Source organism: Ursus arctos, unplaced genomic scaffold (assembly GCF_023065955.2).
Source record: "Ursus arctos isolate Adak ecotype North America unplaced genomic scaffold, UrsArc2.0 scaffold_14, whole genome shotgun sequence".
NCBI lineage: Eukaryota > Metazoa > Chordata > Mammalia > Carnivora > Ursidae > Ursus > Ursus arctos.
In genome coordinates, this window is record NW_026622808.1 from 68,774,889 (window position 1) to 68,801,306 (window position 26,418).

General features: G+C 46.5%; 1 protein-coding gene across 2 annotated transcripts in view; it reads left to right on the forward strand.

Moving 5' to 3' along the window:
• Positions 1 to 228: 228 nt before the first annotated feature.
• ACAD9 (acyl-CoA dehydrogenase family member 9) overlaps positions 229 to 26,418 on the forward strand; it is a 45,506-nt gene continuing 19,316 nt past the window's right edge. For both annotated transcript variants that reach the window (XM_026501458.4, XM_026501457.3), the window contains exons 1-8: positions 229 to 471; positions 5,821 to 5,914; positions 17,947 to 18,048; positions 20,959 to 21,065; positions 22,142 to 22,242; positions 23,079 to 23,157; positions 23,986 to 24,160; positions 26,338 to 26,411. In XM_026501458.4, coding sequence (XP_026357243.1) covers positions 322 to 471; positions 5,821 to 5,914; positions 17,947 to 18,048; positions 20,959 to 21,065; positions 22,142 to 22,242; positions 23,079 to 23,157; positions 23,986 to 24,160; positions 26,338 to 26,411 — 882 coding nt within the window. In that variant the 5' untranslated portion in view covers positions 229 to 321. The remainder of the gene's footprint in view (positions 472 to 5,820; positions 5,915 to 17,946; positions 18,049 to 20,958; positions 21,066 to 22,141; positions 22,243 to 23,078; positions 23,158 to 23,985; positions 24,161 to 26,337; positions 26,412 to 26,418) is intronic.

Below are 26,418 nucleotides of genomic sequence, written 5' to 3' on the forward strand. Positions count from 1 at the left end.
TTGGACTCCCGGGCGCTGAGAAGTTTCCCCTAGCTGGCACAGACCCAACCTCCCACCTGCTCTTGAAATCAAAAGCCTCCCCGTGGCCAATAACAGCCCAGCAAAAAGCTGCCAACACGGCGCCGATCCGCCCTTCGACCTCCCCTCTCACAGCCCCGCCTTGTGGAAGGCCGCGCAAGCGCAATGGAGACGGGCGGGGTGGTGCGGTCGAGGGGCGTGGCTCAGGCCAGTGGCGTCATCGGGCGGCGCCTGCAGGGTGCATGTGACTGAGTCGTTAAAAAAGACGTCGGCGCGGGGGTGGCGTGGATCACGTCGGGCAGCATGGCTGTCGCGGTGCTCTTCTTGCGCGGGGTGGTAGCGGCGCGGGCCTCCCGGGCTCTGGTGGCTTTCGCCACGAGCCGGCGCCCGCTGCGCACTAGCCCGCGGAGCCGAGCTTTCGCCAAGGAGCTCTTCTTGGGCAAAATCGAGAAGGTAACGCCGAGCGCTGGCCGACCCTTGCTCTCTTGCCTCCCGGTTGTTGCCCTTTAGCAGGAAAGAGGGGTTGAAGTGAAAGTCCCCCACCTGGCGGACAAATACGCCGGGCAGGCGGGGGGTGTGCTCAAACTCCCAAGTTCCTGAGTCCCGCTAGAACCTTTCCAGGGAAAGGGAAGAGTCCAGGCCCTGAGAATCAATCTACGGTTCTGACAGCTAATTCTTGTTAGGTCAATTTGGAAATGCCTAGGTGAGGTGGTCACTGAGCAACCCTCAGCGTTCTGGCCCCGAAATGTGCGGGGCTTCCTCTCTGATTCCTAAACAGCTCGGACCGTGACCGCGGCGCTCTTCTGGCGGTTTCTCGCGGCTCCTTGGCGTCACAGCTTGATTTCCGGCGCTTCACCCTGCGTTAGCACGCTGGCTCCGAGGTGCCACCCCGACCCGGTCCCTTCCGTAGGTGGTATAACCCAGGAGTAACCTAGCTGTTACTCAGTAGTTAACAGCTGCCTTATCAAGCCCTCATCATCCTCTTGTTAATGGATTTGACCTTGGTTCTCTTTCAGCCTCAGTTCTTTCAGCCTTAAAATGGAGCTAGTTACATGTACTGCCTCACAGATACGTCGTAAAGTGAGATTTGTGGTGCACGGAAATGCTTTTTGAATTGTTGGGTACTGTGTAGAGATGCCAGAGGCAGTAGAATAGGTCATGATTGCGGGCTTCACCACTTAGTAGTCTTGTGACCTTGAGTTAGTCACTTCACTTTCCTGTGCCTGAGTGCTGATCTACAAAATAGTTAAAGTGGTACTTGCCCTCTCCTAAAAGTGCCATGCAAAGCAAAGAAAAAAAAAATGTGTGTAAAATGCTTTGAGGTAGGCTGAAATGTTGACTGGTACTGTATTGTTTAAGGAGTTATTCTCCGATTTTTCTTTAGACTGTTCCTCTAATCAGGCAATACAGGTGCAGAAGTTGAAACTCAGAATGGTTTGCCCTGCTAGGAAGTGCAAAGCCAGTCTTTAACGTTTGAGAAACCTTTTTTGCCCGGAACCTGGGTCCTGGGACGTCCATCATGCCTTCCAGCACATTGGTGAAAAAAACACAAATTTTTCATGTCTCTCTTTCTCCAGGCTTCGTGTACCACCTCCCCCATCCTCATTCACCTGTCAGCTTGGCTTCTTGTTTCACTGAGAAAGCACACGCAGTCAGAGGAGAACCTCCATCACTGCGTTTACCCCTTGTCCCCACATGTGTGCCCATAGGTCTACAGTCGATGACTATGGATGAACTATGTATCTTAGCAAAGACCAACCTTATCACTAGGCCCCATGCCTTCTCACCTACTCAGGGACATTGATCCAGTAATTCTTTCCTTTCTCGTCTCCATCAGTGATTGTTCCCTCTCTGCTACATCTTGAACTCAGACCATTCGAGCTTTTGTCCTTAACAATCTGCTGAAACTGAGGTTAGTGATTTCCATGTTGTCAAACTAGTGGTCTGTTCTCACCTTCCTTGATACAGTTCATCACTCCTGGCTTCTAAAAAACCATTCTCTCCTGGCTTTTCTGTTGACTTCATTGGCTGATCCTTCTCAGCCTCCTATGCTGGATCTTTCTTGGCTCCTTAACCTCTAAACGTTGGCCAGTCTTTCTGACTAGCCCTATCAGAGTTGGGAATTTTCTTTTTTTTTTTTAATTGTTTTTAATTTTTAAGTCCAGTGTAGTTAGCATACAGTGTTACATTAGTTTGAGGTGTACAATATAATGATTCAACAGTTCTAGTTATTACTCAGTGCTTATTTGTGTACAGTAAATCTCCTTCACCTATTTCATCCATCCCTACACTCACCTACATTCTGGCAACCATCTGTTTGTTTTCTTTAGTTGAGTCTCTTTCTTGGGACACCTGGGTGGCTAAGTCGGTTAAGGGTCTGCCTTCGGCTCAGGTCATGATCCCAGGGTGCTGTGATGAAGTCCCACACAGGGCTCCCTGCTCAGCAGGGAGCCTGCTTCTCCCTCTGCCTGCCTTTCCCCTTGCTTGTGCTCTCTTTCTCTATCTCTGACAAATAAATAAAATCTTTAAATTAAAAAAAAAAAGTCTCTTTCTTGGGGCACCTTGGTGGCTCAGTTGGTTAAGCATCTGCCTTTGGCTCAGGTCATGATCCCAGGACCCTGGAATCTAGCCCCACGGAGGGCTCAGCAGGGAGTCTAATACTCCCTTTCACTCTCCTTCCCTGTGAGGGCGTGCGCGCTGGCGTGCTCTCTCTCTCTCTCTAGCTCCCTCTGTCTCTTAAATAAATAAAATCTTTAAAAAGAGTCTCTTAGTTTGTCTCTCTCTTTCCCTTTCCTCTTTGCTCGTTTGTTTCGTTTCTTAAATTCCACATATGAGTGAAATCATATGGTATTTGTCTTCTCTGACTGACTTATTTCACTGAGCATTATACACTCCAGCCCCTGACTTTTTTTGTTAATTCCAGTATAGTTAACATGCAGTGTTATATTAGTTTCACTTGACTCTTTTTTCTTAATCGAAGTATAGTTGACACACAATGTTGTATTAGTTGCAGGTGTACAACAGCGATTTGACAAGTCTGTACTTACGCTCATCACAAGTGTAGCTGCCACCTGTCACCATACAACACTACAGTACCATTGACTAGAGTCCCAGTGCTGTACCTTTCCAGTACTTCCCACTCATCTTCCTCATTTTTCCCATCCTCCTACCTCCTTCCCCTCTCACACCCATTAGTTTGTCCTCTGTATATGTGGGTCTGTTTTTCAAAGTTGGGGTTTTCTGAGGCTCTGTCTATAGACTTCTCTTTTTATCCACAACTCTTCCTTTAATTTAGCATTGTGGCTTTAAATATCATCAGTATCCTGACGACTCTAACATATTTCTCCAGCTCAGATTTCTCCCCTGAACTCCAGGCTCTTGATGTCCACCTCTCTACCCAGAAGCTCCACTTAGATGTCTAATAGGCACCTCAGATTTAGCATATCTGAAACTGAGTTCCTGGTGTTGCCACCCACTTTGCTCCTCCCACCAGTCATCTTATCGCAGATGGTGGTGGCTCTGTTGTTCCACTGTTCAGGCCAAGCTCCTGGAGTCCCCTTGGATGCCTCTGATTCTCATAATCTACATCTAAGCCAACAGCAAACCCTGTTTTCTCTACCTTCCAGGATATATTTAGAATCTGACCACTTGTGAGCCCCTCCAGTGCTGCTGCCCTGACTGAAGCTGACGTCATCTCACAGCATTGCTGGGGTTTGAATCTCTGAGTACAGAGAAACCTCCAAGGTCCTCTAGGCCTGTAGCTGTCACGCTGCCCTCGGTTGGACCCTTGCTATTCCTGGAAGTGCCCCCCAGAGGCTATTGCCAGGGCCAGCGGGGAGTTGAATGGGAGGCATTTGGGTGACCTCCCCACCTGCAGCCTCAAACTGAGCAGCTCGACTTTTACCTGTGTTACGTATTTGGTTTCTGTAGTAGACTTATTTGAGAAATCAGTTCCACTGCTTCAAAAAATTTAAAAACTGCTGATAGAAGTCGAGCCCAGCACCCACGAGACACCCCATTGGGATTGTGAACATTGCTGTCAGAAATCTGTTCTTACATGCACTTGAGCTCTCTCTTCCTGTAGCAGTTATCCTTTGGTTGTAGGTGAGGACCAGCTAGCTGCCAGGCTTTCTCTTTTCTCACCTGCTGTGCTCACTGGTAGCAGAACGGAATCATCTTCCTCTGACACTGCCTGTTGCACAAGCCCACAGGAACCAGTGAGGCTGTGAAGGGCCTGGGTTGAGCCTCTGTATATTCAGCTAAGCAGCCGGCTTTGTTCTGAGAGGCTGTAGAGTGATGAAAGTCTCAGCGTATTTTCTGGCTAGACCATTTTGAGGGCAGGATCTGGGATGGCCTGGGGGGCAAGAGTTCCTTGAAGTCTGCTGTCCCTTTTGGATAGGGACCTTCCACGAGCCTGTAGTCCTGGATCCTGAGAGGAGAAAACAGACTTGGGAGCTTACTAGAGTGGACAGGCGTCAGTGGCTGATCAGAGATACACAGGGGGATAGAGGGGAAGACTGAGGACTCCTCTGTTCTAAAGACCCTTCCTGAGCACTCGGTAGGAGGTGCCATGAGGAGAGGCAGGACTCCTGGGGGCTGGCAGCCTGGGGCCTGGGACATCACTTCTCAGCTGTTGGGAGACCAAATCCAAGAACTCGTCTGAGCCCTCGTGCTGCTCTGGCAGCTGCAGGGGTAGCAGGAACCCAGAAAGCCAGAGGAGCTAAGGACGCAGGAGGATTGTAGGCAATATGTAGTGATGGCTCAGTGAGGAATCCGAGGTCAGCCAGAAACATCGGCCATTTGACCGTTTGAGACAGACTTGACGCTCAGCTGTTCTCCAGGCTGTGAGGCAGAAAGGAGAGCAGAGCCAGTGTCCTCTACAAATGAGTACAGCTTCTTCATATTCCCGGACACCGTATCTCTTTGGAGCCTCCCCTTCTAAGGGGTCAGCTGTGACAGAAGAGAAGCTGACCCTGAGAAAGGCCAAGTCACACATGGACGCGGTAGAGCCAGAGTTGAGTTCAGGTTGATGGCGCTCAGCAGCCGGCTGTCCTGCAGTGATCCTCCTGCGAGTAGATGTCCTCGGAACAGGAGGGACAGGAGGGACGGAGGCTGGAGTGCGCAGCCAGGCAAGAAACCTGGCGAGACGGAGGCCTGTCCTCGCTGTGTGTTCTTGTCGGCGCAGCACCTTCAAACGCACAAAATAGCGAGCGTAGAATTTTACATTTCGGTAGAGAGCTTTCCCATCCTACTGCCTTTCATAGTCCTCCCAACACCCTTAAGTAAATATTCACCTGCATGTTACGCGTGGGACAGTGGGAGCTTGGAGAGGGGAAGGGGTTTGGCTAGGGCCGCCCAGTCATCAGGCTGCAACTCAGGGAACCGAGTTGCAGGGCTTTAAAGTGTTAGGGCTCTTTGTTTCATGGGACACTCTGTGGACCTGGTTACTGATAGGGGAAGCTGATCAAAAGCAGGGATAGGCCCGCTTAACAATGAATCGTGGAACACTACATCAAAAACGAAGGATGTACTGGATGGCGACTAGCGTAATAAAAAATGAAATAAAAAATAAAAATAAAAAAAAGAATAAACCTGCTTGAATTGGGCAGAAGATCCGTCTCGGTGGTGGGGTCCGCTGCACGATTCCTGTTTAGGATTTGCATCCTACGTCCGTCAGTGAGTAATGCCCTGCCTACCAGATACGGAATCTAGCAACTCCGTTTTCTCCCCTTCTGACTGATATTACCACAATGGGAAATGGCTAAAAATTAAATTTTTAGTAAATGTATATGTCATTTTTAGAAAGAAGTTTTCCCGTTTCCAGAAGTTAGCCAAGATGAACTTAATGACATCACTCAGTTTGTGGGACCTGTAGAAAAGTTCTTCGCTGAAGAGGGTATGTATGATCTTCTTTGTCGTCACTGATTTCCATTTTGAGGGCAGTTGCCTTGATATTTACGTTAGAAACAGTATACATAGCGGAAGCTCTCTTGAATGTTCTCAATCAGGTGGAAATAATGTATGTTGATAATATTTTGCTTTAAGACTCTTCCCACTTGTTCTGAAATTTAAGAAGCAAAACAGATGAACGTTGGGGAAGGGAAGGAAAAATAAAAGCTGACAAAATCAGAGAGGGAGACAAGCCGTAAGAGAGACCTAACTATAGGAAACAAACTGAGGGTTGCTGGAGGGGAGGGGTGGGAGGGGATGGGGTAACTGGGTGATGGGCATTAAGGAGGGCACTCGAAGTAATGAGCGCTGGGTGTTAAGTACAACTGATGAATCACTGAACTCCACCTCTGAAACGAATACACTATATGTTAATTAAAGTGAATTTAAATAAAGAATTAGAAAAAAAGAATCATCTCAATCGCTATTTAATTAGAAGGCATCTAGTTTAGTGTTTCTCAATGTATATGTGTTGAAGACATTTCCAGACTGTTGCAAACCAACGCTTTTGTAAAATATGATAAAATGAACAACTAGCAAAATGGAAGAAAAAAAAACCCAAAAAACCAAAGACCTACAAAATACAAACCCACTGATGGTGTGCTTGGTTGTGTGGCAGTGTAAAATTGCTAGAAGTGTTTTTAAAGGTTTGCTCTCTCTGAGCTTGTTAGGGACCAGGAATAGTCTAGCAGCCTGCAGACTGCAGGTCGAGGGCACCAGTGTAGCCTGAAGATCCCTCCCTTAGACCGTTCAGCCAGCCCTTTGACAGGGCTGCATCTTGGTGGAGGGAGTTCTCTGGGGAGTTCAGTGATGGTTGATTGACAGTAGTATTTGTCTAGCGCGGAGGACCCCAAAGGGTTCTTCTTTATATGGGTTTTATCTATGAATATGTGCCCTGCTAGAAGATTAAAACTGAGAAATTTAAAAAATACTTTGTTCATTTATTACTTTATTTAAAAATCATGAAAAGCCCAGTACATGTTAACAGAAACAATATTTTAGGGGCGCCTGGGTAGCGCAGTCGTTAAGCGTCTGCCTTCGGCTCAGGGCGTGATCCTGGCGTTCCAGGATCGAGTCCCACATCGGGCTCCTCGGCTGGGAGCCTGCGTCTTCCTCTCCCTCTCCCTTGCTGTGTTCCCTCTCTCGCTGGCTGTCTCTCTGTCACATAAATAAATAAAATCTTTAAAAAAAAAAAAAAAAGAAACAATATTTTAAATGAGAAATAATATTTATTTGCAAACAAAAAGTAATGAGAGGTATGGTTTTACAGTTTCGCAGATCTTTTTAATATTCGGCTTATTGTTATATGCAACGACAGGTATCAGAATCTAGCCAGAACCAGGTAGAATCCAGTTGGATTCTCATAACTTTCTGCATTTAATCTGTGATACATTTCTTACAGTTCCAGGAAAACCCCATTGTACACTCATGATAGAAATAAAAGGGCAAAGAATATTTTACTATTACTAAAATAGCTTTGGCCCTGTGGACCCCCTTGAAGTGTTTCTGTCCGTGTGCACACCAGTTCCCCCCCCCACCCCCCACCCCAGCACTTGGAGAAATTCTACATCACTAACTCTTGTTCTGTTGCTGGTTTTAAAAGTTGCTTTGTTGTGTAAAAATATCTTTTATTTAGGAATATTTGTTTCTGTTTTTGTTCCAGTGGTTATCTTCCTACTTGTATCTTTTCTTAGTTCCTTGTTCTTTTACTTAAACGTTTACTATCTGATTTGTCGGGATTTTGGTAAGCTTTACAGAGGTATAACTGATTTATAATAAGTTGTACCTCTTTAAAGTGTAGTGTTTGATAAATTTTGAGATATACGTTCCCCCATATTGATGAACAAATTGTTATGCTAGTAGTCTTTTGGACCCTATATTAGGTACAAATTTTCTAGGCAGCATGTATATACACACGCTTTATAGATAAACTGTTCTCCATCTCTCTGGCTGATTTGTTGAAATAGTGCTAGTATTTCCACCTTGTTGGAATTAAGTATATCCAAACTTTGTATTCTGAGTCAGAAGTACAAATTTTCCCCAAGTGATATATATTGTCCTCATCAGTCTTGTCTCCCAGTGTTTGTTTATGAGACTTCTGTTTTCTTAAACAGTACAAACATTACATTTCAATATTTTAATCTTTGACAATATGGTATTACAAAAAAAGTGCTTTTCTTCTCTTACTGTTCAGTTCAGTCATCTTCATATGTCCTTAAACTTTACTAGTCACTTGTTATTTCATTTTCCTCTGTGTGGCTTTTTTTTTTCTTCTTCTTCACTTCCCTTAGAATATTGGTGTTTTTGTTCCTGGTTTCTAAGAGTTCATTTATGACTTAGGATGTTAACCATTTGCCATGCGTTGCAAATGAAATACCATGTGTCGTCACCATCATTTTACTGGGATCTTTTACTTTTTGGTTGTACAGAAGTTGTGTATTCAAATATAATAATGTTCTGCTTAAAAAATATATATAGGGGCGCCTGGGTGGCACAGCGGTTAAGCGTCTGCCTTCGGCTCAGGGCGTGATCCCGGCGTTCTGGGATCGAGCCCCACATCAGGCTCCTCCGCTATGGGCCTGCTTCTTCCTCTCCCACTCCCCCTGCTTGTGTTCCCTCTCTCGCTGGCTGTCTCTCTCTCTGTCGAATAAATAAATAAAATCTTTAAAAAAAAAAAAATATATATATATATACACATGCACACACATATACACACACATATACACGTGTGTACACATATGTATACACACTGTGTGTGTGTGTGTGTGTGTGTGTGTGCGCGCGCGCACGCCCCCAAGGGGCCATCAACACAACTAAGTTAATAAACATATCCATTACCCCTAAACATTTTCTCACGCCCTTCTTATCTCCTTCTCAGGTTGTCCCCAGGGAACCACTGATTGGCTCTCTGTCACTAGATTAGTTCGCATTTCCTGGGATTCTATGTAAATAGAGTTCTACATTACATATGTTTTTGCGTAGCTGCTTCTGGTATAATTCTGAGTTTCATCCATGTTGCATGTACTAATAGTTCATTCCTTTTTTTTTTTTTTTAGGGGGGAGGGGCAGAGGGAGAGAGAGAGAGAATCTTAACCGGGCTCCCTGCCTCCCAACATGGGGCTCAATCTCACGACCCTGAGATCCTGACCTGAGCCAAAATCAAGAGTCGGACACTTAACCGACTGAGCCACTCAGACGCCCCTAGTTCATTCCTTTTTAACACTGAGTAGTGATTCTTCATGTGGATATTACCACAGTTTGTTTATTCACTCACCTATTAATTGACATTCAGTATGTATCCAGATTTTAGCTGTCACAAAAGATGTGAATATTTTTCTGTGAGCCTGGTGTAGACAGACACATGCTCACATTTCTCTTGGGGAGGTATGAAGGAGTGGAATATCTGGATTGTAAGATAGGTTCATGTTTAATTTCTTAGGTAACTGCCAAACTGTCTTCCAAAGTGGTTACCACTTTACACTCCCACCAGGTAGTCAGGTCCCAGGTGCTCCACATTTTCACTAACACTTGGTACGTCAGTCTCCTGCTAGTGAGTGTGTTGTGGTAGCTCATTGTGGTTATAATTTTCATTTCCCTAATAACTAATAATCTTAGGCATCTACTTGCCATCAGTATATCTTCTTTGGTGAAATGTCTTTCAAATATTTTATTCGTTAAAAAAATGGGATTATCGTTGAGCTGTAAGAAGTCTTTATTCTAGATACAAGTCTTCTCTCCAGTATTTGTTTAGCAAAAATTTTCTCCTAGTCTGTAGCTTGATTTTTTCATTTTATTAGCAAATATTCTTAATGTTAAGTGCAGTTTTTTTCTTTTGCAGTTCATCTTTTTTTGTATTTCATGTAAGAAATCTGCCAAACCCAAGGTCAGGATGATTTTTGTCTATATTTCCTTCAGAAGGTTCATATTTTTAACTGTTAACGTTCAGATTGTGACCCCTTCCCAGTTAATTTTATATATGACGTGAGGTAAAATTTGAGGATTTTGTGCATCTGACTGTCCAGTGGCTCCAGCAACATTTGCTGAAAAGATTATCCTTTCCCATTTAATTCGCTTGGAACCTTTACCAAAAATCAGTTGACCAGAGCATTCTGGGACAGAAGCAGAGTAGGAAGCCCCAGGAATCTGTCTCCCCACCTGGACAACAGCTGCAGTGGCAGAACATGCGTGCTGTGACTGTTCTTGGAACTCTGGGGTCCGTTGAAGTCTTGCAGTTTCCAGGCGAGCGTGGATAGAAAACTGCAGTTAAGTTTGATCTTAGCTCTGAGCACAGTAGCCGCTGCCCGTCTTCCACCTTCAGAGCAGGCAGCTGTGCACTTATCCCTGGAGCAGCTTGCACGTGGCTTGTGGGAGCCAGAGTAGCCGAAAGAAAGACCTTGTCCCTCAGCTATTAGGGATCTGTGCTCTGATTACTGTTTCTGATCACAGACGTACAGACCAAGAAGCAGAGGCCATTTTTTTTCTACCTTCTCTTATTGTTGCAAGCCCTTAACCCCTGTGGCTGAAGTGACTTCCAGGGGATTGAAGATGCTGTGTCTTTTTTGTCTGCTCCCCTCCCCTTCATTTTTTCTTTTGAGAGCCAGATTGAGGACAAGGACATTCAGAAGCAACTACATATACAGGGGAATTATAAAGTCACCACACATGCCCAGGGAAAGGTATAGACTCAGGAAAGACCTAGCACAGACACAGCCAACAGCAATTAAAAACCAAACGAAACAGACATCGAAAGTACCATCAACAAAAGCAAAAATCAACATGTAGGACTGCAGCAAGCTTAGAAATTTCTGCACAGCAAAGGAAACCATCACCTAAGGAATGGGAGGAAATATTTGTAAAAACCATGGATCAGATAATATCTAAAATATATAAAAGATACAAAGAACTCCTGCAACTCAGTAGCAAAAAAAAAAAAAAAACTCCAGACAATCCAATTTTTAATTAGAATAATGCTTGCCACATAGACTAAGTCAGGAAGTGTTTCCTCCTGTTCAAGTGTCTGTAAGATTTTGTGTAAAATTGTTAATGATTCCTTAAATATTTGGCAGAATTCACCAGTGAAACCATTTGAGCCTTGAGTTTTCTTAATGGAAACGTTTTAACTAATTTGATTTTTTTTTAAAGATTTTATTTATTTATTTGTCAGCACAAGGAGGGGAGGGGGCAGAGGGAAAGGAAGAGGGACAAGCAGACTCCCCGCTGAGCATAGAGCCCGACGTAGGGCTTGAACCCAGGACCCTGAGATCATGACCTGAGTTGAAGTCAGACACCTAACCAACTGAGTCATCCAGGCGCCCCTAACTAATTCAATTGCTTTAATAGATATAAGGCTATTTAGGTTACATAATTTTTTGAGGAACTTCCATACTGTTTCCCACAGTGGCTGCACCATTTTGTATTCCCACCAGCAGCGCACGAGCGTCCCTTTCTCCACATCCTCACTAATACCTGTTGTTTCTTATCTTTCTGTTACTAACCATTCGGCATGTCTGGGATGATGTTTCTTTGTGGTTTTGATTGCTTTTCTCTAGTGATGAGTGATGTTCAGCATGGTGTGTCCGTTGGTCATCTGTATGTTGTCTTTGGAGACATGTCTGCTCACATCCTCTGCTTGTTTTTTAGTTGGACGTTTGGTTTTTGACATGGAGCTGTGAATTCGTACATATTTTGGATATTAACTCCTTAGTGGTTATGTCCCTCGCAAACGCCATCTCCCATTCAGTAGGTTGCCTTTTCATTTTATGGATGGTGTTCTTTGCTGTGCAAAAGCTTTTTAGTTTGGTAGTCCCATGTGTTTACTTTTGCTTTTGTTGCCCTTCCCTGAGGAGACAGACCCAAAAAATGATTGCTCGGACCAGTGTCTAAGAGCTTACTGCCTGTGTTTTCTTCTAGGAGATTCATGGTTTTTGGTCTTAAATTTAAATCTTTAATCAATTTTGAGTTTATTTTTGTATATGGTGTAAGAAAACGGTCCAATTTCATTGCTTTGAATGTAACTGTCCAGTTTTCCCAACACTCTTTATTGAGGAGACTGTCTTTTCCCCCGATTGTATATTCCTGCCCCCTTTATCAAAGACTAATTGACCTTTAAAGTGTGAGTTTATTTCTGGACTCTCTTCTCCTTGATCTACATGTCTGTTCTTGTGCTGGGGCCATACTGTGTTCATTACTCTAGCTTTGTGGTATAGTTTGAACTCAGGGACTGTGATACCTCCAGCTTTATTCTTCTTTCTCAAGGTTGCTTTGGCTATTTGGGGTCTTTTGTAGTTCCATACAAATTTTAGGGTTATTTATTCCAGTTTCTGTGAAAAATGCCACTGTTACTTTGATACATATTGCACTGAAGCTATTGAAGCGTTCTCTGGATAGTGTTGACATTTTAACGATACCGTTCCAGTCTGTGAGCATGGTATAGGCGTACCTCAGAGAGATGGCGGGTTTGGTTCCAGACACCACAATAAAGCAAGTATCACAATAAAGCAAGTCAAATGAAGTTTTGTTTTCCCGGTGCATATAAAAGTTATGTTTACACTGTATTGCAGTCTATCAAATCGTGTACACTAGCATTATGTCTTTAAAAATATACATTTAAAAAAAAGATTTTATTTGTTTATTTGACAGAGAGATGAGAGAGCAGGGGGAGCAGAGGGAGAAGGAGAAACAGGCTCTCCACTGAGCAGGGAGCCCAATGCGATACTCAGTCCCAGGACCCTGGGATCATGACCTTAGCCGAAGGCAGATGCTTAACTGACTGAGCCACCCAGGCGCCCAAAAAATGTGCATGCCTTTAATTTAGAAATACTTTATTCCTGGGGCACCTGGCTGGCTCAGTCGGTAGGGCATGAGACTTTTTTTTTTTTTCATGTTTTTATTTAAATTCTAGTTAGAGCACGTGACTCTTGATCTTGCAGTTGTAAGTTTGAGCCCCACGTTGGGTGTAGAGATTACTTAAAAATAAAAAATCTTTAAAAAACCCCCAACATTGTATTGCTAACAATGCTCACCGTCACCTTGAGCTTTCAGTAAGGTGTCGCCTTTTTGCTGGTGAAGGTGCTGCCTGAATATCGCTGCAGCTTCTGCATCAGGACTTACTGCCTCACCTCGTACTTTCATGTTACGGAGACGGCTTCTTTCCTTAAACCTCATGAACCAGCCTCTGCCAGCTTCAGACTTTTCTTCTGCAGCTTCCTCACCTCTCTCAACATTCATATATCGAAGAGACTTAGGGCCTCGTTCTGGAGTGGGCTTTGGCTTAAGGGAGCGTTGTGGCTGGTTTGATCTTCTATCCACACCACTACAACCTTCCCCACGTCAGCGGTAAGGCTGTTTCACTGCTTTCGTGTTCACTGGAGTGGCGCTTGTAATTTCCTTCAAAAGCTTTTCCTTTGCATTCACAACTTGGCTGTTCGGCTCCAGAAGCCTAGCTCTTGGCCTTGACGAGCCTTCTTCACTAAGCTGAATCATTTCCAGCTTTTGAATGAAAGCGAGAGACTATGCGATTCTTCTTTTCCCTTGAATACGTAGAGGCCATTGTAGGGTTAGAGGCCATTGTAGGGTTACTAATTGGCCTATTTTCAATATTGTGTCTCAGGGAATAGGGAGGCCGGAGGAGGGGGAGAGAGACTGGGAATGGCTGGTCGGTGAAGCAGTCAGAACGCGTACATTTATCGGTTAAGCTCACTGTCTTATATAGGTAGAGTTCATGGCACCCCAAAACAATTACAATAGTAACATCGAAGGTCACTGACCACAGATCATCGTAACAAAATAATAATGAAGAAGTTTGAAATACTGTGAGAATTACCAAAATGTGACAGAGAGACATGAAGAGACATCAGAGCAAATGCTGTTGGAAAAGTGGCACAGTAGACTTGCTGTCATAGGGTTGCCACAGACCTTCAGTTTGTAAAAGATGCAGTGTCTGTGAAGTGCAGTTAAAATGAGGTATGCCTGTATGTCTTTCTGTCTATCATCTTTAGTTTCTTTGCTCACTGTTTAATGGTTTCCAGAATGCAGGTCTTTCACCTCCTTAGTTAAATTTATCCGTAGGTATTTTATTCTTTTTGATGCAGTTGTAAATAGGATTGTTTTCTTAATTTCTCTCTTTTTTTTTTTATTTTATTTATTCATTTGACAGAGAGAGAGCACACAACCAGGGGGAGTGGCAGGCAGAGGGAGAGAGAGAAGCAGGCTCTCTGCTGAGCGGCTCGATCCCAGAACCCTGGGATCATGACCTGAGCAGACGCCTAACCAGCTGAGCCACCCAGGCGCCCCTTAATTTATCTTTCTGATAGTTCATTGTTAGTGTATGGAAATGCAACATTTTTATGTAGATTTTCTATCCTTCACTGAATTCATTTTTTTCTAGTTTTTTGGAGGAGTCTGTGGGGTTTTCTATGTATTGTATCATGTCATCTGCAAATAGTGACAGTCTTCGTTCTTTCTTACCAATTTTCGTGCCTTTTATTTATTTTCCTTATCTGATTGCTGTGGCTAGGACTTCTAGCACTATGTCGAATAAAAGTGGCAAGTGTGGGCATCCTTGTGCCATGCCTCATCCTAGAGGAAAAGCTCTCAGCTTTTCACAGTTGAGTGTGATGTTAGCTGTGGGTTTGTCATATGTGGCCTTTTAAATTCCCTCTACACCTGCTTTGTTGAGAGTTTTTATCAGAAATGAATGTTGAATTTTATTAAGTACTTTTTTTTGGCATCTGTTAAGGTGACCGTGATTTTTTACCTTCTTTTTGTTAATGGGATGTATCACGTTGATTTGCAGATGTTGAACCATCCTTGCATGCCCAGATAAATCCCTTTTGATCATGGTGAATAAGCCAGTTAATGTGCTTTTGAATGCGGTTTGTTAGTATTTTGTTGAGGATTTTTGCATCAGTGTTCCCTCAGGAACATCTAAGTTTGGTGGTGTCTTTGGTTTTAGTCAAGGCGCCTGCTTTTTAAGTGTTGTTAGGTGGGAGTAGAGCAGCCTATAGAGCCGTGTTTCTCAACCTGTTTTTCGTTATTGACCGTCCCCCCAAACCCTTTTTAGACACTTTGCCTATTTACACCCCACTCATAAAATTTTAATTCCATAATTATACCATGTATCTATTTGTGTATTATTTGTATTTCTGTTCTTTATACATTAAAAAAATACTTTTTGCTGCCCCACTGCAGAATCAATTTTTTTTTTAAAGATTTTATTTATTTATGTGACAGAGAGACAGCCAGCGAGAGAGGGAACACAGCAGGGGAGTGGGAGAGGAAGAAGCAGGCTCCCAGCGGAGGAGCCCGATGTGGGACTCGATCCCGGAACGCCGGGATCACGCCCTGAGCCGAAGGCAGACGCTTAACGACTGCGCCACCCAGGCGCCCCAGAACCAATTTTTATTACCTTTGAGGGTGCTGTTGCCCTTGCTGAGAATTCGTGGTCTAGGGCTAATTCTTCTGTCCTAGTGACGCGTTGCTCATTGCTCTTCTGCGTGCCCTGTATGTTTAGTATGTTGAGGTAAGGAGATAATTCCTGTCCCTGTTACTCCACCGTGGTTGGAAGCAGGGCTCTCCCCAGATCCTGACAGTTTCTTATTATACATACTCTGCTGTACAGCCCAAGCATTCCACTCCAAAATAGTGACCCAAGAGGAATGAAAGCAGACCTATGTAAAAACTTGAATAGGAATGCTCACAGAGCTTTATTTCTAGGGGTGCCTGGCTGGCTCAGTCAGTTAAGCATCTGCCTTTGGCTCAGGTCATGATCTCAGGGTCCTGGGATTGAGCCCCACGTCAGGCTCCCTGCTCAGTGGGGAGTCTGCCCCCCCACTTGTACGCTCTCTCTTGCTCATAAATTAATAAAATCTTTTTTTAAAAAAAAAAAAAGAAGCTTTATTTCTAAGAACCAAAACCTGAAAACCATCCAAATGTCCATCGAAAGGTGAATGGATACACGGTTTTATAACCATACAGTAGAATACTGAACAATAGAAAGTATTATGATAAAGTATTGGTACATGCAGTAGTATGGATGAAACTCAGAATCATCCTGAGTAAAGAAGCCAAATCAAAAGATTACCTGCTGTGTGATTTAAAACTCAAAGATGCAAACTAATCTATAGACAAAAAGAAGATGATAGTGGTTGCCTGGGGATGGAAATGGGCTGAGGGATTGATTACAAAGGAGCATGAGGAAACTTTTTGTGGAAAAGGAAGGTTTTTTTTTGGTTTTTTGTTTTGTTTTGTTTTGAATGAACCATGCTAATTAAATTTATTTTTGAGGACAGTATCAGAAAAAATATAAACAGGGATAAATTTCCATTCCTCTTTTTGCATTTATGAAGTGTAACTCAATATTTTCTTAACATTTTGTTTTTAAAATAGGGCAGCAACAAAAAGTCATTCACAAGTGTCTTATTACCTTGTAAAGGATTACTCAGGAAATATTTTCTTCCTCAGTTTACTTCTTTTTTTTTTTTTAATGATTTTTTATTATATTATGTTAGTCACCATACAGTACATCCCCGGTTTCCGATGTGTAAGGCTCGACGATTCATTAGTTGCGTATAACACCCAGTGCACCATGCAATACGTGCCCTCCTTACTACCCATCACCGGTCTATCCCATTCCCCCACCCCTCTCCCCTCTGAGGCCCTCAGTTTGTTTCTCAGAGTCCATAGTCTCTCATGCTTCATTCCCCCTTCTGATTACCCCCCCTTTCTTTATCCCTTTCTTCTCCTACCGATCTTCCTAGTTCTTATGTTCCATAGATGAGAGAAACCATATGATAATTGTCTTTCTCTGCTTGACTTATTTCACTTAGCATTATCTCCTCCAGTGCCGTCCATGTTGCAGCAAATGTTGAGAACCCGTTCTTTCTGATAGCTGAGTAATACTCCATTGTATATATGGACCACATCTTCTTAATCCAGTCATCTGTTGAAGGGCATCTCGGCTCCTTCCATGATTTAGCTGTTGTGGATATTGCTGCTATGAACATTGGGGTGCATATGGCCCTTCTCTTCACTACGTCTGTATCTTTGGGGTAAACACCCAGTAGTGCAATGGCTGGATCATAGGGTAGCTCAATTTTTAACTTGGAAAAGGAAGTTTTTATTATTTATTTGGTGGGAGTAGTTTCATGGGCAAACACGTCAGAACTCAAAAAACATATTGTAAATATGCGGTTTATTATATACCACTTGTATATGTCAATAAGTTGTAAAAAAAAAAAGGCAAATTAAAAAATGAGAGGTTTGGACTCTTGGGGAATCCATATTTCTCATTAGTGATCCATGTGCATAAAAATTCCCAAGTGTAGGTTATGGTGGTTTTTAAATTGTATAATAGTAGTGAAGTTTAATATGCTGACAGTTGGAAAGAAGATTTCAATTAACTTGATTCAGGCACGAATGTGTATATACAAGGTATATAATTGTAGAGCTAATGCTAGTTATTGTTCCATCCTGCTCTAATGGACGTGAGTAGGTGTTAAACAGATTAGACTGTGGTCAGAATCTGTGGGTATGCTGAAAGAGCTGTGGTTTCTGAAACCTAGGTAGACATGGGTCCAGATATGCCCAGAGTCTGGCTATCTAGCTTGACATTTTAGGACAGTTCTGAAAGTTGTGTACTTATTTTCTAATTTTCTAGAAGGTAACGGTAATAAAAAAATTCAGGTGTAGTATGCCTTCAAAAAAGTTTATATTATCTCCTGCAGTTTTAACAGCAAATACACCCATGTGAATGGCACCCAGATCAAGAAACAACACTACCTGGTATAGGCCATTTCTCGAAATACAGTGTTGGCTGGGCTAATTAGGTGAAATTGAACACATGTTGAATAACTGACTAGACATGTCAGTTTTGAAGTTTCTGACCCTGGGATTGTATGCTCTACGAAAACTGTTCTGTTCACTTTTATCTTTGTAGACATAGCTTATATTTTGCTTAATCAAAATATTTCCTCTTGGCAGTGGACTCTCAAAGAATTGACCGGGAGGGAAGAATCCCAGATGAAACGTTAGAGAAATTGAAGAGCCTGGGGCTTTTTGGGATGCAAGTCCCAGAAGAATATGGTAAGTAAAGGAAAACACCACCCTGCTGGTTTGGCTCTCAAGAAAGCGCTCCATGTTTGTCCAGGAAAGGGTTCTGTTTGGGAAAGGTGGCCTTTAAATGCAGTATGTCCAGGATCAAACCATAAAACTGCTGGGATGAATAAAAACGCACCATGGACCAAATCTGGGGTAGCTGGCAGGTGAGTGTGTGAACTAAGGGACGTAGGAACAGAAAGAACTGTTGAGGCCTGCAATTTGTTCATTTGGCGCGGCTAAGGACCACTGCAGGATGTCTGCTCTCCAGATCCCTGTGGGCAGCAGAGAAGGGGGATGTATAACCTCAAAGCCACATCAGCCGATTTCAGTGTCGTTTGCACTGTGAGGCCCTTTGGTCTCTCCGTAGAGGAATTGCCCCAGAGCTGTGAACCCTTTTTGTTGGAGGGTTGACCGTGGGCTAAGAGCTCGGGTGTCAGGGTCTGCCAGTCTGCTTCCTACCCCGGAGCAGAGGAAGAGGGCACATGGCGGTGGGACACAGGTGCATTGAGGTGGAACATTAGGTCACTGAGAACATTTGAGCAGGGCCCGTTGTGCTCTGGACTGTCCCTATAATTCCTGGATTATTGTAGTGATGTTTTTAGCCCCTAGATGAAAGACCCAGCCTTTCTCCCCAGGATCCCAGTGTGAGTCTGTCTTCTTAGGTTTGGCCAGTCACAACCGCTGTTTCTTTTCCTGCCTAATCTAGAGTTGGTCATCTAAATTCTGTAGGGATTAAGGGAACAGCAAGAAGTGGGGCGGGGGGTTAGGGGGAGGAGGAACAGAGACTGGCACAGGAGCAGAATACAGTCACACGTGGATGTGTGCGCACACACAACATTTAATTTTATTCTCAGTCCCCCTTGCTGTGGAGGGGTGGCTCTGGGTTCCATAGCCCGTGCGCTGCACCCAGTGCTCTGTGAGCCCTCTGCGTGAGCTTTCTCTGCAGCCGCTTCCCCCTTTGATCAGCTAAGAGTCCAGTTTAGGGAAAAGAGCTATTGATGGTGCTTTAAAAGCTTGGGCCAGTTTCATGTCTTTGAGCTGATCATTTAGACATTTACTATTGTGGGCATTTTTCCAACCAGGTTGTGAGTTAGATTTTGCAGAGCAAGACACAGAAGTCGGGAGGTTTCCTTGACGTTCTGTCTCCCTGCCTGCTTTATTTCCAGAGACTAAAGTTAGGCCTGTCTTTTTCCTGTCCCACCTCCACAGCCAGGGCCGGGGGCCCTCGATGTCTGTAGAATCAATTCCCACTGGTACCCGGCCTGGAGCTGGTCTGGTCTGAGACCGAATGTGAACATTTAGGACCAGCTAGTGCATGCCTGATCTGATTCTGAGGCGTATTTTATAATTAGGTGACATCTGAGTTCATATGGATGTTTATTGCAGCCTATTTAAGCTGTTAATGCATCTTGTCATTTGTGACAATAATTTGTGATAATAAATATTTGTGATAATAAATAGTTCCCCTTCAGAAGCATTTTTAAATTGCTTCTCGATGGTGGAAAGTACTTAATTTTATCGCCAAACACTTCATGTCGGTTTGGGATGTGTCTTTCTCCATCTGCTTGAGTTTTGTGCCGGTGTGTGTGTGTGTGTGTGTGTGTGTGCGTGCGTGCGTGCGTGTGTGTGTGTGTGGGCATGAGATGATACAACTCTGCACCCCTCGTTCTTGTTTTCTGTCCTACTCGCTGATGTGAAAATGTTTTTTCTTTCCTGGGATGAGTTTGGGGCTTTTTTGCTTTCTTTTTTTTCTTTTTTCTTTTCTTTTTATCTTTTCTTGGAAAATTAACAGCAACCTTATATTTGTGCCCCAAAATTTGGGGGGAAATGTTCCCATTCTGGAGCATTCTAAAGACTGGCTGGAAACCCGTCCTGGACAATGGAGGCCCTTTTGGCAACCCAGGCTGGATTTTTCTCCCCCAGTTCCCTGTGTGCTGCCCAATGTGTGGTTCCTTCCTGCCCCTCAGCTTCTCCCCAGCCAGCAGTCTCCACCTTCTTGTCATCTGTCCCCATGTGTAAAGGCAGGGGTGGGGATGGGATACCGTGGAGCCCTGACCTTCCCCGGGTGCGGAACCCCGGAGGCTGTGCATCAGGCAGGGCCACCCTTCCCTTTATGTGTTGGGGGCACCCTCTGCAGTTGGGCTGTGTGCTGGCTCCAGGACTAGGACCCCCACCTGAATTCAGGGCCCAGCTCTGCCCTCGCTGGCCATGTGACCCTAGGCCCCCATTTATCATTTTTAAGACGCACAGAGGCCACCCAGCCACCTCTAGAAGTTGAAGATGAAATGCAAAATACATCAGCTCAGTGAAGTTTTTATTTTTTTGATCTTTGTCTTCTTCCTAGAACAGTGATTTCTATCCAGATTGACTTACCTCCGCAGGGAATGTTTGTCAGCGTCTCGAGACGTTTTGGCTGTCAAACCTAGGGGAAGGGGAACTGCTGGCACCTTATGGGTGGAGACCAAGGGCGCTGCCATACGTCAGTAGTGCTGAGGCAGAGAAAACCTATCCTAGAGCCCCCTGGATACTGGGAATGGGTTGTCAGACAGCGGGCAGGTGTATAAAGATCTGTATCTGTGACAGAAGATATTCACAGCATTTTAAGTGATTTAATCCATGTGAAGGTACTCTCTTTGTATTAAATGTTCTATTTTTATGATAAAAAAATATCTGTATATGCTTCTGTGCTTAGAAAAGATCTGAAAGGATGTACTCAAAAATGCTCCGATAAGTTCATGGGTAATTTTTGTTTTCTTTGTACCTTTCTGTACTGTGATTTCTTAAAATGGTAACGTGGTATTACTTTATGAGCAGAAAAAGCAGTCAAGCCCTTTGCCTTCAGTGGGAGGAATTTGGGTCTGGACCATAAGTCAAGCTAGTCCGTTTCTTCTCTAGGTGGCCTGGGCCTCTCCAACACCATGTACACACGTCTAGGAGAAATCATCGGCCTGGATGCGTCTATCGCTGTGACCCTGGCAGCGCACCAGGCTATTGGTCTCAAGGTCAAGTGTCTGGGGTTTTTGATGCTTTGTGAAGGTCTGAAGTCATGTGGTGGTGTGGAGGCAGGAGGCTTGCTCAGTTTTACCAGGAAGTGACTTGGGCTTGCTGTCTCAGGGTCTTGGAGGGGGGCCCTGCAGCACTCCCCTGTTATCCTCCTCTCTCCAGCCACACCGGATGGCGCTTGGTCCCCACACCAGCAGCGTTGCTTTGATCACACTGTCCCTTCCCTTGGAATCCTCCTCCTGTCCCCATTGCCTTTGACCCATCCTTTCAGGCCCACAACCGATGCCACTGCCTCCGAGGAGCCTGTCTTCCCCTCACCACTGGAAGCGAGCCTGCGGAGCTCTGGAGTCACAAGGGGCCAGCAGAGCATGTCCTCCCTACTGTTTGTGCACAAGTCTTCCTTACCCCTGGGCTTAGGGCATTTTAGGGCAGGGCCACAGTCACACAGCTTTCAGTGACTGGCCCGCTACTCAGGCTGTCTCTGCTCACTGTAGAAAGTCAGAGAGGCCAAGGGAACAGTGTGCTTGGCCCCCCGACCCTGAGAGCACGTGTGCTCCGAGCAGTCATCCGGTGGAAAGAGCACGCTTCTGCCCGTGGCACAGACTGAGAGGGGGTGGGACGGTTCTGACACTCCTGCTTACCTTCTTTCTGCCAGGCGTGGCCCTGGCACTCCTGTGTCTTCACACGTTACCATCCAAACACCCTTCCAGTGGGTAGCATTACCCCCAGTGTGGAGTTGAGAGGATGGAGGCTCAGAGGAGGGACACCCCGGCCCAAGGCCACCCAGCCTGGAAGCGGAGGAGCGGTGATGACGATCCCTGAGTCCGACTCAAAGCCGTGCCGGTGCTCCAGGCCCAGGCCACGCCGGCGCGTGCACTTCGGGGTGGCTCCTTGGTAGCCCCCCTCGTCCTGCTCAGCAGCAGCTCTCCATTTCCTTCTTGGGGCTGCCGGCTCTGAGCTCAGGCTATTTCCTCTCGCGGGAGTTGTTTTCTCCAGGAGGGGCCACGTTCTGCAAGCACATTTCACACGTTCTTTTCTCCCCATAGCTGATAGCAGCCTCGTGTGTTTGGTTTAGGGGATCATCTTGGCCGGCAACAAGGAGCAGAAGGCGAGATACCTGCCCAAACTGGCATCGGGGGAGCACATCGCTGCCTTCTGTCTGACGGAGCCAAGCAGGTCTGCCCCTTGGCAAGAGGTGCCCCGCGGCAGCCTCCCGGGGCATCTCCCGGGGGCCCTGGGACAAGGGCTGTGGGTTTTGGTGAAGGTGATGGCTTTTCTGTCTTCCCTCCCTGAATCTCCCGGAGAGTCGACTCAGCAACTTTTTTTTTTTTTTTTTTTTTTTTTTTTTTTTTGCCAGTTCTCTCATCTTTACCTTATTTCTCTGTCCCAGTGAAACTTACACATGAGGTAACATACCTGGCAGCACCCATCAAATAATTTTTTTGTGGTCTGCAGTACACCTTACATAGGATAGTGCATTCAGGCTTCTAAGCAACTCTCCAAGTGTGTAGGGCAGGCGGCACTGTCCCCACTGAACAGGTTGGGAACCAAGGTTCAGTGAGGTGGTGTCATCATCCCAAGGTCACACAGCCCGCTTAGGACTCAGGACTTCTGACAGGTCCGTGACTTGGACCATGCTCCATCCTGCTTCCCCTCACTTGGGAACCAGGGGTGCCCTGCACTCCTCCTCACAGGCGCTCAGATGAGCCCGTTCCGCGCACACAACCCCACATTGCAACCTCCGGTCAGGTCGTTTTCACCGCCACTCTCTCGTGTGGTGAAGCAGGGGCGGCCACATCCAGCCTGCCCCCTGTCTCTGTACGTAAGGTGTTACTGGAGCACGCCCTTTGTTTACAGGTTGTTCGGGGCCCCCTCATGCCGCAGTGGCAGAGCTGAATACGTGTCCTCTCTAGCCCTTTCTTTTGAAAAGTTCCCCAGCTCCTATGTTCAAGTACCAAGCTGTTCCTCCTCCCCAGCGTCGCTCTCCTCACCAGTGTGTTCTGTGTCCGCAGTGGGAGCGACGTGGCCTCCATCAAGTCCAGGGCCACGCTGAGCGAGGATAAGAAGCACTACATCCTCAATGGCTCCAAGGTAGCGCTCTGTGGCCCGCTCGGGGTCTGAGCCGCGGCTTTCGCCACGCACTGACCGCCTTCCACACGCCGCGGCTCGTAAAGCGCACACACATCATCTCTTGCCTCGCAGCTCTTGGGTGGATGCGACTCCTTTCTGGAAGAAGGCACTGTGACCAGATTTCAAACACATGCGGAAGTGTAGTGTAGTGAGCTTCCTCTCAGCCGGCACCGGCCTCAGCAGGCCTACCCTAGCCCGCCGTGTTGACTCCATCAGCACGGCCGCCCTGCGTCACATCCCTGAGCGTTTCAGCATCTCTACAAGATGAGACTGTTTAAAAAACAAAGTCAGAATGCCATTGTCACATTTCAGAATTGATCGTTTCTTGGTCTAGTCAGCATTCCAGTTTCCCTGCTTGTCTCTTACCTTTTTATTTTCCAACAATTTGCTTGAATCAAGATCCACGTAAGTTCTATACATTGCAGTTTGGTGAGAAGTGTCTCTATCTTTCTCTCTCCCTCCTCCCCTTTCTTCTTCCCCTCTCCTTCCTGCCTGCTCTGCTTTCTTGAGGCGCCCTGCTTGGTTCTAGAGCCTGAGCTGTCTACCACTGGCTTCCCTTTTGTGTGCAGACACACACACACACAGCCACCTGTGGCTCTTGGGAAATCTGGGGAGACTGGGCTGAACCCCCATCTTCTGTCCACATAGGCTTGACTTCCCCAGAGCCAGGAACTTTATGTCTCTGGCCCGAAGTTTGACAGGCCCCTGGGGTGTCTTGTGGCAAAGGGTGGAACTGAGAGGTGGTACCTAATGGTTCAGTTTTCTCTGAAACCCTTTTTCTTCCCTCAGGTCTGGATCACCAACGGAGGAATGGCCAATATTTTTACTGTGTTTGCAAAGACAGAGGTTGTCGATTCCGACAGCTCAGTAAAAGACAAAATCACAGCATTCATAGTAGAGAGAGACTTTGGTGGAGTCACTAACGGGAAACCTGAGGATAAGTTAGGCATACGCGGCTCCAACAGTAAGTATCACGTGCGTGCATGCAGTGCAGGGTGTGTGTGTGAGAGAGTGAGGGAGAAGGGCCCCTTCAGCCCCATCCCATTCAAGATAAAATGAGATGTAAATAGTTTTGGTTCCACATAAGCATGTCAGCAAAATCACATTAGGAATGCCACAGTGACTGCGGGGCAGTGCCCAGGAGCTCCTTGAAGCTAATTTATTCTTTTAACACACGTCGCTTGTGCCCCTCTCCATATGGGGGCGCTGCTGATCGCCCCGTGGGCACTTTGTCCTGTGAGGGAGGCTGTAGTGGACACCAAGGAGGCAGAGGGGTGTCCTAGGTAAACATTCCACTGCAGGACGCCCCATCTTTCCTGTCTGGAACCTCCTTCCTCTTGCTCTCCCTGGTACCCACCCGGGCCCACCTGCACCCCCCTGGACAGCACTTGGTCCCCATGAGGCTCCCGACCCAACCAGTACTGCCATGGAATCCTCACAAGACGGACTCTTGACTTCCTAGTTCGGATCGTGGGGTGTCTGTGCTGCAGGGGACTGGAGGCGACCCCTCCAGACCCGCTTATGTCTGCCACCTCTTCTCTGGGGATCCTGGGTTCTGGATGGCAATACTTGCCACATTAGCCTGGTTTGGCGGGGTCAGAGGGCCGTGAGCTCTGACCTGGCTCCACTGCCTAGAAACTTCGTGACCTCAAACAAGCTCATTTACTTTCCTGTGCTTCTATTTCCTTACCTAACGGAAAGGGGTGATGACACAGTGCAGCTGGTGACGTGACCTGGGAGGGGAGTGTTATGACGTCTGTGTAATGCTTCATGCCCATGGAAGCAGGTATTACCTACCACCAGACTCGTGCTGCCTATTGATAATAAGAACATTCCAGCAGAGGAAGGAGCGTGCTCAAAGGCCTAAGATAAAGAGCATGGCGTGCTGGTGGGGGGAAAGGTGGTCAGAGTGACCCAGGTGATGGGGAGAGCAGGCTGGCAGCCCTGCAGCACTGCGGGGCCAGCGTCCACACCGAAGTCAGGGTAGGCGGTGCCCCTGGGATCGTTCGGTGGCCCCATGGGAGTGGATTGAGTGGCCCAGGGTGAGGTCAGAGAGGGCGGTGGGGTCCTCCCCACACTCTACAGCCTGTGAAGGAATTAGAGCCACCAGGACGAGGGCCTGGCTCCATAGCCCATGTGTTATAAAACACGACCAGCAGCCAGAGAGACGATTTCATTGTGTTTCACAACCAAGCCATTGAAATAGTAGAATAAAAAGGCTGCAGACCTGCTCGCTTGCTGTTTGGCTCCTCTTGAGCCGCGACCTTCTTTGTCCCGAGTCTCCCATTTCTACCGGTGTGAAGTTGCTGGGAGCTGCAGTGTGTGTGACAGTGGACGAAACCATGCTGCTACAGAAGCGCCTGTTCGACCCACCTCCGTCCTCACCGCTGCCACGCTTTCCCCTCTCTGCCTGCCCCCGCACACCGAGCGCGTCCTCACTTCGGGGTCTGCCACCGTCCCCTGTCTGAGAAAGCACGCCAGCGCGCAGCTGACAGCGAGCCTCTCTCCGGCCTGGGCAGCCTGCTCCGGGCTGTGGGTAGGGTCCCGGTGCGCCACGTGTGTGTACCATGCGGGGCTTGTTCTCACAGCAGATCAGGAGAGCCCCTGGGGGGCCGAGCCGGACCACACAGCACAGGAAGGCCGGGGCTCAGGTTGGGTGGGCTCTGTGCCCCTGGCAAGAGCTGGCGGGGCAAGGCAGGGAAGGGCCGTCAGCTCCTGCAGAGCCACGGTGCGGGCTCCCAGTGCATCTGAGTTAAGTGGGACCTGTACTCCCAGCAAGTCCAGGGACCTTAGAAGGGCCGTGCCGCCTGCTTTCATGGTTCCGCCTGCGGTTCGTGCTCCTCCAGACTCCGCCGAGCGTCACCTCAGAAGAGCCTGATGGAAGCCCTAACATAAATGTTATTTGCCCCCCTCCAGCTTCGGATCCTGGCACCACCCGCTCTCTCATCTGTAGTACCTACAGCATCATCACTTCCCTAGCAAAGTAGGGGCTCCACATGGACAGGGACCTTGTCTTTCTCTACTGTTCTTTCAGTAGCTGGAGAATGAGTGGACGCGTGAATGAATGACATCTCACGCCTATGGGTCAAGGGCGAGCGCTCTGCATTCGTCAGGTAAGGCCTTCAATTTCATCTTTTTCAGCTTGCGCGGTGCATTTTGAAAACACCAGGGTGCCCATCGAAAACGTCCTTGGAGAAGTCGGAGGCGGGTTTAAGGTGCGTG